At 49.0% G+C, this 12,451-nt stretch overlaps 1 protein-coding gene across 2 annotated transcripts in view; it reads right to left on the bottom strand.

Annotated features, from left to right (window-relative positions):
• The window catches only part of KAT6A (lysine acetyltransferase 6A), a 1,442,101-nt gene that overhangs the window by 665,016 nt on the left and 764,634 nt on the right, over window positions 1–12,451 (bottom strand). For both annotated transcript variants that reach the window (XM_086943585.1, XM_086943586.1), the window contains exon 9: window positions 489–604. In XM_086943585.1, the coding sequence (XP_086799711.1) occupies window positions 489–604 (116 nt within the window). The remainder of the gene's footprint in view (window positions 1–488; window positions 605–12,451) is intronic.

Genomic DNA, 12,451 nt, shown 5'->3' with positions numbered 1-12,451 from the left:
TGATAGTAATCTGGCTGCTCTGGTATGCAGGGAAGCCTAAGAAGTAAATTGTCAGCAGCTATGTGATGGTTGATAAAGGGTGTGGTGTAAAATTACCCACACACACAAAGATGCACTACTGGTTTTACTGTGTTTCTTACTCACCATCAGCTCCTTTTGAGTTTGGCTACGATATGTGCAGTGTGCAACTACACTGTCACTGTGAATGTAAACAGAACACCATGGAGATGTACTGTGGCTGGTGTTTATCTTTAGGAATTTGTAGATGTGCAGGGGAGTAAAAATATGTGTTCTCAAAGTCACTAAAAGTAGGAAGACAACCTTAGTAAGCATATATTTCTCCTAGCTACATGAATCACTGCAAGGGGCGAGAGAATGTTAGTGGATGGGGAATCCTGAAAGAATCTAGTTAAGAGTTAAATTCAACATGTGAATTCAGAGAAAGGTTTTGTGTATAATTGAGTGGCAATAACGGATTACTTCCTTACCGTGAATATTCCTGTGGGTACGGTGATGAGTACCATGTCTGAATTTCATACTTTCCAAATTCGATGAGGGCCGGACATCGGAGTTGTGGATCTAGTGGCCCAGTCACTCCCACTTTCTGTGAACAAACAAAACAATTTTAGGAGAGTTATAAATGTTGGAAAGAAACAGAGGAAATAGGAAGAAGAGAGAGATAACAGGAAGAAGAGATTTTAGGTGTAAGAGGAAACTAAGGTGAGATGGAGAGTCCAGGAAAGATTTTTGGAGATAGAACACAGAACGAAGATGTGAGGTAGTGAAGTACAAAGAATATGAAAATCTGGCATTTACAGGATCAAAAGACAGAGTCCAAGAATAAATGAGAGCAAGATACGAATAGAAAAATATCCAAATGAAAGAGAAGAGAATCTTTTATATGTAAGACATAACTTGAAGTCGGGGAGTTGGGATCCGATTATCATATTTTACTCAAAACAAAACAGTAGGTGTCCTGCAGAATCCATCACCTCAATCACAAAGAAAGGTGATGGGAGAAATGTTTGTAAAAAGTTAACCACTGGCAACTTCTTGGGGTAGCATTCTAATCCATCCTTATTCCCCCACATTGCTACTCTAGACAAAGACCCATCTTATGCAAATCAATACTCATCTTGCACCTCATGGGAAACAGTCCAGGTCAACTTACGGCTTAACATCAATCGCACAAAAAGAGAGATCGGACAGGAGTCCCCTGCTCACTGTACCATAGCATCCAAGTTACATCTCAATGACGAGGCTGAACGAGACAGAAGCTGGTCTGAGGTAGCTTGTACTGCCTTCTGCAAGGGGCTTTGTCTGACAGTTCAAGAGGCACTGTTGCCATGAGAAGCCGGGTCAGTATAGATTACCATATGGTGGGCTTTTGTCCAGAGTGCCACAGTGGGTTAAACTTTGAGTTGGAATATTACCCCAGGAGATTTGTCAGAAGTTAGACATTTTGCAAGCATTCCTCCCATCTCTTTTTGTGAGAGCGAATTAATCACCTAAACCTCGTTTCCAGATTAGCTTAAAAAAGACATTAACATTAATGTCAAATTTACACACCTTTAACACTACAGCAAGGTCAAGTAGGTCTTTGAAAGAAAAGTCACAAAATAATTACTCTAGAGAAGTCACCTCTTCCCATTCCAGTGTGACTCTTCTTAAAGATTTACTTGCTGGTCATAATCTTTACAGCAGTGAACTTCCTTATAACATGGTGGGACATGTGCAGTTGAGGTAGCAGCAAACAGACTCGCAGTTTATCTACTACTGCTTCTTCGAGCTGTCTTTTCTCATCCCAAAAATAATGAGAAAAAGTTGTTTTACGTACCGTATCAAATCAAACTTCTGCCACTACTTGCGGCTATGTACGGCAGGTGCCAATATTGTATGATTTAACTACTCAATTTAAGACCGCAGAAGGATGCAAGACTGAAATGGCAGTGCTGATATTTCAGTTTGTGTCCTGCAGCCATCAGTGACAAGCACTATCTCAAAGTGTAGTGATTTCCCTTCTGGGCTCATTTTGATTCTCCCTTAGTTTTGTGTTTCAGACGTTTTAGCCTGCCTCTGCTCGCTCTGCATAGCCACACATAACCCACATTGTTTTTGAAATAGTATTTTGAGAATAATCTGTATATTTTTCTGCCTACTCAGTGACTCTCTTTGGGATTTCATCTACACATTTTGTACAAGCTTTCTGGGAATGCATAGCAACATAGTGCACTGTTTTCTTCGCTCGTTCAGCCACAGTTCCCATTGATTAGACATGAAATGGCTGCACAGCTGCATGTCAAGCACAATAGATTTTTGATGTTTTTCTTTAAACAATTTTTTTATGGTTTCACAGCTCATACACCATAAGTACTGTATTGTATTATGCATAGCAGGATATTGTCAAGATACAATTGATACATTGGTATCTGGTCCTTCCTGGTAACAAACATTCCCCTCCATCCCATGAGTCAGTACAGAGTCATTCATTTGTTAACAAAGAATGTTATGTCTACATGCACTGAAGAAGGATGCAAGATATCGGGTGTTCAGCTCTGATCTTTGCAGGCCATCCTTTGCAAGTAGCATGGGGCCTCTGGAACATCAATGAGGGCCCAATGCATCCTAGTGTAGAGCTAGGTTTGCTGATCCAGCAGGTGAGATTATGGGACAGTAGAACTGTCTACTAGCATGTCCCAAGCCCGGGGTACTTCTAGCATATCCATGCACCTAGCCTCCCTCAGGAGCAATCTCCCCGCACAGCTTGCCCACTTTTCCATTTCACTTCTTTATGCTGTTACCCGGGGCCCTCCCAGCGATTTCCAGTTCCTCGTATTTTCATGTTTGGCCAAGATATATTGCATGTCTTTGAATGTACTTGTGACTTCAGTTTTAGATGTACGGGGAAACCACTCAAGCAGAAAATGGCCTTGAGAACAAGGAACCTCAGTTATGGCCGCAATCATAGCTGTGACTGCCTCCCAAAAAATGCACAGCAATGGGCGCGTCCAGAACATATACCGGTTATGAGCTACTCTGTCCCCGCATGTAGGGCAGGCTGCCCCAGCCATGTGGAAATATCTGACAATCCTCTCTGGGGTAAGATACAATTTATGGATCACATAATCAATTTAAAGAGCGCCTTCCTAGATACCTTCGGTATTCTTTCTAGGAAAATGCCCCAGTCCCTGACAGCAATAGGGATTCCCAAATACGTATCCCACCGTGTTCGCAGGTGTTCGAGGGGCCATTGGAAATCTGCTGGTAGTGCTTTATATAGACATGAGACAGTTTTGATGGCAAAAGCTTGGGCCATGCGTACATTTTGGAGTCATGCAGCAGAGGGTGGGATCTATCCAGCTGGGTGTCCACTGCATCATTAAAGTCCCCCCATTATGGTTGAGAGAATTAGGTGAGGTGCTAATGATTGTGATAATGCCTTATAAAAACCCTCTGATCTGAGTTTGGAGCATATATGTTTAAAATGTCTATATCTCTGCCCTCCAGGCTGCCCCGTACCACCAGGTACCTACCTTCTGGAACTATTAAATTTCCAGTGTGTTGGAAGGGTAACCCCGCCCCAATCCATAATAGGCCCCAATCCATAATAGGACTCCTCTAGCATAGGCCGAATATGTGGTGTAATAGGCTTGGCCCCTCTATCTACGTTGTTGCGCCAGTCCCTCCTTCATCAGTGAATTTTGCCATGCACTCTTTCTTCGAGCTTTTTGCTCCCTTCTTTCAACATCACCCTGTGCAGTTCAGATATTTTAAGCAAAATACTGCGACTGCCTAAATGTTAACAAAAAGCTATTATTCCAATGCCCTCTGACCAGAGCAAGTAGGTGGACCCTCCCTCATCCAACCAGTTTAAAAAGTAGATATAGGAAAGTAGTATCATCTTCTATGGTTACCCCCACTTTCTGCCTGGTGCTAAGCTGTATTTTGACTTATCTGGCTGGGATCCTGCTAATCAGGACCCCAGTCTATCTGCTTTTTCCCTAACCTGATTGGATACTGGGGTACCCTTATATGCCCCTAGTATATGGTACTAAGGTACCCAGGGCACAGGTACTGCAGAGGTCTCCCATGGGCTGAAGCATGTATTATGCCACCCACGAGAGACCATTCAAAATGGAACTAGAGGCCTGCCATTGCAGCCTGTGTAAGCTGCTGCTAGCACCACTTGCTAAAGATATAGGTTTCCTATATCTAGGGTGACTGCACATAAAAACTATAAGTCACCCCTAGAGCAGGCCTTTGCAATCCTGAAGGCAGGATGCTTGGTTCTAAGTGAAAGGGTGCCCCTGCATGAGCAGGACACCCCTGCAGCCCACGGAGTCCATTCTCCCGGGTTGTCCGTGAGGCAGCCATATACTATATAGAGGGGCACCGCGTAATTACACGATGACAATCTAAAAAACGGCGGCAACAAATCCTATGGTATCAAACATGTTAGAATCATACCACCATACCGTAAATGGTATGCAAGGTATGATTACCAGCACTGGAAGAGCCCTCCGTTAGGCTCTCAGTGTTCCTGGTACCAGCCGTCTTGAACCAGACAGCACAAAATAGTAGCTGCCAACCAGAGACACGATTCGGCCCTCCTGCTGCTAAGTCAAGCTCGAGCAGGAGAAGGCAAAACAATAGGCATCCTGTCACAGGGAGGTGTGACCACCTCCCAGACAGGATTTAGTGTATTGGTATGGGGTGGGTGTGCTTGCCAGCGCCACTCGCTTAATGAGAGGCACATTTGGTATCCGTGTGCATAGTCCAGTTCAAACCAGTCCTATGAGCAGTTGGTTCTCGCTCTACTGTGAAACTGGACAAAGGACATGGGAGTAACCTCCCCCCAGTCTAGACCCTCCCTGGGATAAGATTCAGATCAGACACAACTGCACTTTTACCGTATGGGCACTCTGGTCTTCGCTGGACTTGGTTTGGGCCTGACTTTATCTCCCTTTACAGTTCACTGCATCATCTGAACCTGTGCATCATATAGGAACCTTCCAAGGCCTGTGAAGCATCGAAGACACTGGAAGAAATCTCCCTTGGATTGAAGGAGTCACTCCCTTGCATTCGCAGGCACCACAACTAAATCGACCGGTCTGCTGATCCTGAGCTCCTCCGGACTCCGAAATGTTCTGCAACACAGGTGGTGCTTTTCCAGAGCCCCCAAGGCCTGCCCTGCCATCTCACCAAGTTTGAAGCTAGTATCCCAGTTGGGGGTTGCAATAACTGAACCTCTGTGTACTGCGTCCAACTTGCAGTTGCAAAGGCTTGTGGCTTCTTTCCAAGAAGCTCTCAGGGCTCCAAGTAGCGCCAACCTCAAGAATCTACAGCGACCAGAATCTTCAGCCACACTGCATCGTTTGCATCGTTGCTAGCATCTTTTGGTGTTCTGCTTGAGGTCCTCTTGCGACTCCAGTGCCTCCAGGCTGTAGATCCATTTGAGGGTCACCTTTGCTTCTCTTGGGCTGCCCAGTTTGCTCTGGACCTGCCCTGACTCCCCTGCCTTTGGTGAATCTCCCGGACCTTGCTGGTCCCGATGTTGCTTCTTCTTTAATTCCTTTGTTGGTTGCACTTGCCAAGGCTTGTTGGAGCTCCAGCCAGACACCGATCCCTCAGCATTTGAAAACCTTGTTCTTTTTCACTTAATCTATACCATAAGATTGCATTCTGGTCAAATAAGCTGCTTTACACTCCTTCTGAGCTAAGCCTGAAGGCTACTCTCCACAGTTAACACTTAGAGAGCATTCTAAGGTTGTCTATGAGCTCTTAAATCGCCATAAGGGTTGTCTGCACTGGTGCAAGGTGCCCACTTACATTAGTGAAACAAAAGGGGATGATGGACGGAGCGCTTGAGCAAATCAAACACTCACCCCCAGTCAACTGATCTGGGTTTAATCCATCACCATTCTTTAGCTCACTCAGCCACCCCAGTTCAGACATGGCCATATGCAAATCAGTCTGACCCTGTGCCTCATGGGAACAGTCCAGCCCGAACTGCCAAGCCATGTCTTCCCTGGACCGGAAACAAGCATCCTGGGACCGGTTTCGGATTCATAATCCTCATCAGCCAGGCTATCTTGAATCCAGTGGCCAAGTGAGCAAGGGACATCATATACCAGGTCGGCTTCTCACAGGTGATAAGAAAATTGTGGGAGTTTCCCAGTGTTTCTCAAAGAGAGGGGATGGCCAAGAGAGACCCTAAGATAGCATGCCCTCCGTCTAGTGAAAAAGAACAAGTTACTTATCTTCTGTAAAGATGCATCTGTAAGAGACATATTAGTTATAAATTCCTTACCCTAGAATTACTCACAGGTGTCAGACTGGATCCGGAGAATTTTTCGGCAGCAATACCCCAGCGTGTCTGTAAGTGGCCTCGGTTAACTCAGCGTACGTCATCGGCGCCGGAATGACGCCAGGGTGCCTAATTAAACGCCGACCCTGTATGCTGATGTCAGTTCTGACACGACTTTCCACGCCAGAAGCGCAGAGCTATGAAAGACACTGACCACTGGTGTGCCACACTAGGGACCTATAAGGGTGTCCCTAACCCTAGAAGTCAGTTCGAAGAGCGGGGAGGAAGGGTGGGACGGTACGGAATCTATAACTAATATATGTCTCTTACAGATACATTTCTTACCAAAGGTAAGTTACTTGTTCTCCCGAAAGAGACTATAGGGTATAGATCCTTTACCTTAGAATAGATACCCCAGCAATACCATCCTGGGAGGAGGGTGTGCAAACCAAGTTCACAGCAGAAAATCCTGGAGGACAGAACGGGCAAAGTAGCCGTCCCTTCGGACTTGCCTATCCAGGCAGTAATGTCTGGTAAATGTGTGCAAGCATGACCACGTGGCAGCCTGGCAGATGTCGAGAAGTAGTGCTAACGCATTGGTGGCTGCTGTAGCCCTAGTGCAATGAGCACGCAGCCCCAATGGAGGTTCCTTCTTCGCCAAAGAGTAACAGACTTTAATACAAAGGACAACCCATCTAGCCATGGAATGCTTTTGCACAGCCCGACCTTATTTGACACACACATAGCCAACAAAGAGTTGATCCTCCACCTGGAACTCCTTTGTGCGGTCAAGATAGAAAGACAACACACGTCTTGGGCCCAGATGGTGGAGTCTCTCCTCTTCCTTGGAAGGGTGAGGAGGCAGGAAAAAAGGTGGCCAGAGTAATAGTCTGCACGATGTGAAAGGGAGTGACTACTTTAGGCAAGAACGAGGGTCTCGTTCGAAGCACCACCTTGTCCGGATGGACTAAAAGGAAAGGAGGCTTAGAAGAAAGAGCCTGAAGCTCTCACTCTGCGAGCAGTTGTAATTGCAACAAGAAAGGCAGTCTTCAGAGCAAGAAGCCTGAGAGGACAGTTGTGAAGAGGCTCGAAGGGAGCACACATAAGGCAAGTCAAGATAAGATTCAAGTCCCACTGAGGCATTACGAAAGGAGATGAGGAAAGAGATGAATAATGCCTTTATAGAAGCAACTTACAATAGGGGACTTGAACAAAGAGGGCTGATCTGGCAGCCGAAGAAAAGCATAAATGGCCCTCAGTTAGCCTTTAAGAGTGCCCAGAGCAGAGCCCTGCTGGGCCGAAGAAAGAAAGAATAAAAGAACCGCAGAAAGGGGATTCACAGCCTCAAACGTATTCCATCAACAGGCATATACTGTCTTAGTGGAGGGGCGCCTGGCTGCCAAGATGACGTTACAGACTTCAGGAGGAAGGTCAAAAGCTGTCAACTGTCACTGCTCAACCTCCACGCAAGGAGGTAGAGGCTGGACAGGTTTGTATGGATGACCAGTCCCCTGCTGATGCAATAGAAGATCCTACCGAGTGGGAAGTCCGATCGGAGGATTGATAGCCATTCTCAGGAGCTCGGAGTACCACACTTTTCGTGCCCAGTCCGGTGCCACAAGCATGACTTGGGCCTGGTCGTGCTTGATCTTCTTCAGCACTCGGGGTAGAAGTGGTACGGGCAGAAAGGCGTACAAGGAGGCCGCAGCTCCACTTTTGACAAAAAGAATCACCAACCGAGTGCTGCCTTGGAAACTCAAAGGTGCAGAACTGCTGACATTGCGCGTTCTCTTCGGTGGTGAACAGATCTAAACAAGGCTCTCCCCACAGCTGAAAAAGACCTTGCACCACCTTCGAATAAAGACGCAATTCATGATCCACCAGGCACCGGCGGCTGAATTAATCCGCCCTGGTGTTCAGAGAACCTGCCAGGTTTTGAACCACCAGGGTAATGCCCGGATGTTCCAGCCATGTCCATGACACTACCCTGCCTTGTTTGATGCAGTACCACATGGTGGTGGTGTTGTCCGTAAACACCTGCACTGCCTTTCCCTTGAGGGAGGGAAGGAAGGAATGCCTTTAGTGCCAAGCGAATCGCCTGGAGCTGCAACAGGTTGCTATGGAGACCGGACTCTGCCGGAGACCAGACTCCTCTGATCTCCACTCCTCCAGGTGGCCGCCTCATCCCAAAAGTGACGCATAGGTCACCACTGTGCGGTCTGGTTGGGGAAGGGAGAGGGATCTGCCTCTTACCCAATCCTGGCACGTTAACCACCACTGCAGTTGCTCTGCAGTCCCATCCGAGATCTGGATGTACTCGGAAAGATTCCCCTGATGTTGCCCCACTGGAACTTCAGGTACCCCTAAAGAGCCTGCATAGGCAAACTGGCATGATCTACCAGCAGGATGCAGGAGGCCACGAGGCCCAGCAGCCTCAGGGTCATTCTCACCGAAATCCGGGATAGAGGCTGAAACATCAGTATCATAGCCCGAACTCGCAGCTCGGGAGGATAGGCTCGAAACTGCACATTGTCCAGAACAGCTCTGATGAAAGGGAGCGTTTGAGAGGGAGTAAGGTGTGACTTCAGCACGTTGATAGTTAACCCCAACGACTGCAGAAGGTTCGCAGTAGTCTGGAGGTGGGAGACGACAGCCTGGGGCAGGCACTCCTTTAACAGCCAGTTGTCGAGATAGGGGAAGAGTGGAACGCCTGTTCTGTGCAGATGAGCTGCGACCACCAACATCACTTTTGTGAACACCCGAGAGGCACTGGTAAGGCCGAAGGGGAGCACAGTGAACTGAAAATGATCGTGGCCTACCATGAACATTAGGAAACGCCTGTGGGCTGGCAGGACAGGTGAAAGAAAAGAAGCGTCCTGCAAGTCTGACGCTACCATCCAGTCTCCATGGTCGGGGGCAGACAGGACCTGAGCCAAGGTTAGCATTTTGTACTTCTCCTTACGGAGGAAGCAGTTGGGGGCCCTAAAGTCTAAAATAGGACGCAGACCTTTATCCTTCTTGGGCACCAAAAAGTATCGGGAAAAGTAACAAGGACCTACTGCTGGCAGAGGCACCCGCTCGATAGCTCCCTTGGCCAAGAGAACTGAGACTTCCTGGCGTAGAAAGCGCCAAAGGATCCTCCAACATGCAATCGAGAGACTGTGGCATGCAGAGACGGGTAGTTTTGAAGGGGAGGGAGTAACCCCTTCGGACTATCTGCAAAACCAACCTGTCTGACGTGATGGATTGCTAGTGGGGGAGGTGATGGCGAATCCTGCCACCCACTGGTTGCTGATGGCCCTGAAAGGTCAGACTAGGAGGGTTTGGAGGCTGCTGCAGGGGGGAAAGGGTGAAATGGCCCGCACGCTGGTTCCCAGACCAGCATCTCTGGGTCTCTCGTCCGAGGCCACGCAGAAGCTGAGCAGCTTGCGTGGGCCGGTGGCTGGACTGGGTCAGAAGTGCTGGGGAGCCCCTTCCGTAGCCACGAAACGGACGAAAGACAGACTGTGGTAGACGGGAGTGCGCAGCAAGGCCCATGGGTCTGGCTGTAGCCTGAGAATCCTTGAAGCGCTTGAGCGCCGAGTCCGCCATGTCACCAAATAGTCGATGGCCATCGAAGGACATGTCCAGCAAAGTTGCCTAGACATCCCCCGAAAATCCAGACATCCTCAGCCAGGCGTAGTGCCGAACGGCTACCGACTTGACAATCGTTCTGCTCAGAGAGTCGGCGGGGACCAGTCTACATCAGATTGTGAATTTTGCTGCATCTCTACCATTCACCACTGCCTGGGTGAGATTGGGCCGGGCCTCCTCTGGACACTGAGACAGCACCTGCACAACCGTATCCCAGACTGTATGGGTATAGCGGCCCTAGAGGCATGCAGTATTCATGGACCGCAGGGCCAAGCTGGATGAAGAGAACATACGCTTCTCGAGGTGATCCAGCTTCTTAGCTTCCCTATCCGGGGGTACGGAAACAAATGCACCCTTGGAAGAAGAGGGTTGGACCACCGAGCTCTTGGGGGAAGGGTGTTGGGAGAGGAAAATGGGATCGCCTGGAGTCGGGCGGTGGGGGCGGGCAATTGTCCGTTCCACAGGAGCCCCTGTGCTGGGCTTGGACCAAGTGCCCAGAAGAACGTCCGTGAGGGCTTCATTAAAGGCTAGATGGGTTCAGATTAAGTTGCGGCCAGTGGAAGCACCTCTATCAAGAGGTTAGCCACTGTAGGGAACTCCTGGACCAAAGCCTCGGCTGCCCTACGCACCACCACTGCATAAGAGGCTCCCTCCTCCGTGGAAACGGTTGGGGAGAACACATGCCAAGGTCTGGGGAGGTATCCAGACCACTTCAGCACCCAACTCCTCTCTCCATTCAGGCTCTTCCAGCTGGTCTGTTAAAGGGTCCAGCAACCCCTCAGAGTCCTCATCACCACCCTGAGAGCAACAGGGAATACCTGGGATAAACAAAGGCATAAAGGTACCCGCCGGCGACAAGAGCAAAGAATGTAGAGAGACCCTCCAGCGCCACTTCTTCTCAAAGTCACCTTTCAAGATAGTCTATCATATTGGATCCCTCTATTTTCTCAGAAAGACCTACCACACATATATTGTTACGGCTGGAGCGATTTTCAGCGTCCTTCGCCCTGAGCTCTAATGTGCGAAACTTAGTATTCATATTGGCCATTCTCTCCACTGCCTAGGAGAGTGTGTGTGGTATATCTGCCAGCATTTGTTCATTAGCGATAACTCTCCCCACGAGGCGCCTGTGGTCATCATGTAGGAGGGCCAAGTCATAGCTCAGATTGCCTATTTTAGTCTCCTGCACTGCACTAGATGCAGTAATGGCTTGTACGATTGTGTGTAGTGAGGGGTGCCTATCCTCCTCGGGCAACGGAGGCACCCCATCGCTGTCGGGGACAGATCCAGCAGTGCTCCCAGGATCCGAGTCTCGCCTGTGGGTGGTTCTGCCCAAGTTCGTCGCGGTTGGAGTCTTGCCAAGAAGAGTCTAGCCGAGAAGACTAGGCCACAACATATTTACAACAGTGTGTATATAGGCCGCATTGGTGCAATGGTTCAAGGAGCAGTGCCAAGCAATGCCAGTGGCTTAGCTGTTGGGGGGTATAGTTGCAATTATCTCCAGCAAAGTAGCCCTTTCCTACAGCACCACAGGGCTTGGCATCAGGCCCTCCATTGTGGTTTACCCTACTTTCTGTAGCGCTCAGTAGACCCACAGTCCTTGCAGTCAGTGACCCCCCCAGATCCATGTAGAAACAATGGGCAATCCTCAAGGGTCAGACATTACTTGCCTTGCAGCAGACGCAGGCAGCTGGGTGAGGCCAGGCTTCGCTGCAGCTTTAGCTGGGGAAATGTCTGGAGTTCAATATAACAGTTCTTTACCGCTAGGAGGCAGCTCCTCCTGTCTGTATTACCCCAGAGGAGGAAATTAGCAGTGTGTCATAGGCCCGTAGGGCATCGCCCCCTCCGAATCACCAGTATACAGAACACTTCCAATCTCATGGAAACGGCCCACTGCCACCACGCACGCAGCCACCAGAACTTCCTACCGATTTGCAGGCCATCCAGCTCCTCCCTCACCACTTCTCCCACGCGCCGACAGTTGATGGCCCCTCTTTCTCACCACAGTGCTATATCAGGGGCGCTGCATCCGTCCACGAGCCACCAGGTCTCGGTGACTCTCGGCAATCCCGTGCCAGTCAGTGTTCGGGCTGCAGCACGCACCGATACGGCAAAACGCTCAACAGCATCCGCGCCCACCGATATATGGAGTGTTACTTTGGATCAGACCTGGGGTCCCCTTCTCGTCTAAAGGAGGGCCGTTATGTACTAATAAAGGGCAGACACATTTTCATAGGTTGCATATACCCATCTAACACAGATCCGACCCTGTTCCTTCGGCGGTTGTCGGGGAGCTCTCCTTCAGGATTGGATTCCTGTGGCTCATGGGTCTAACTGTGTTCTGAGCACAGACCTTGACAGATCCTTCCCTTCATTGCCTCCTCTAACATGCAGGTCTCCAGGACTGGCACTTCGTAGACATTTGGTGCCAGCGTTATGCTTTTTCGATGGTGTACTTCTCACCACACCATCTTCATATCAGAAATTACTGGTTCATGGACCCAAGTATAC

This window comes from Lissotriton vulgaris, chromosome 11, assembly GCF_964263255.1.
Source record: "Lissotriton vulgaris chromosome 11, aLisVul1.2, whole genome shotgun sequence".
NCBI classification, from domain to species: Eukaryota; Metazoa; Chordata; class Amphibia; order Caudata; family Salamandridae; genus Lissotriton; species Lissotriton vulgaris.
This window is presented reverse-complemented; position numbering and strand designations above follow the sequence as displayed.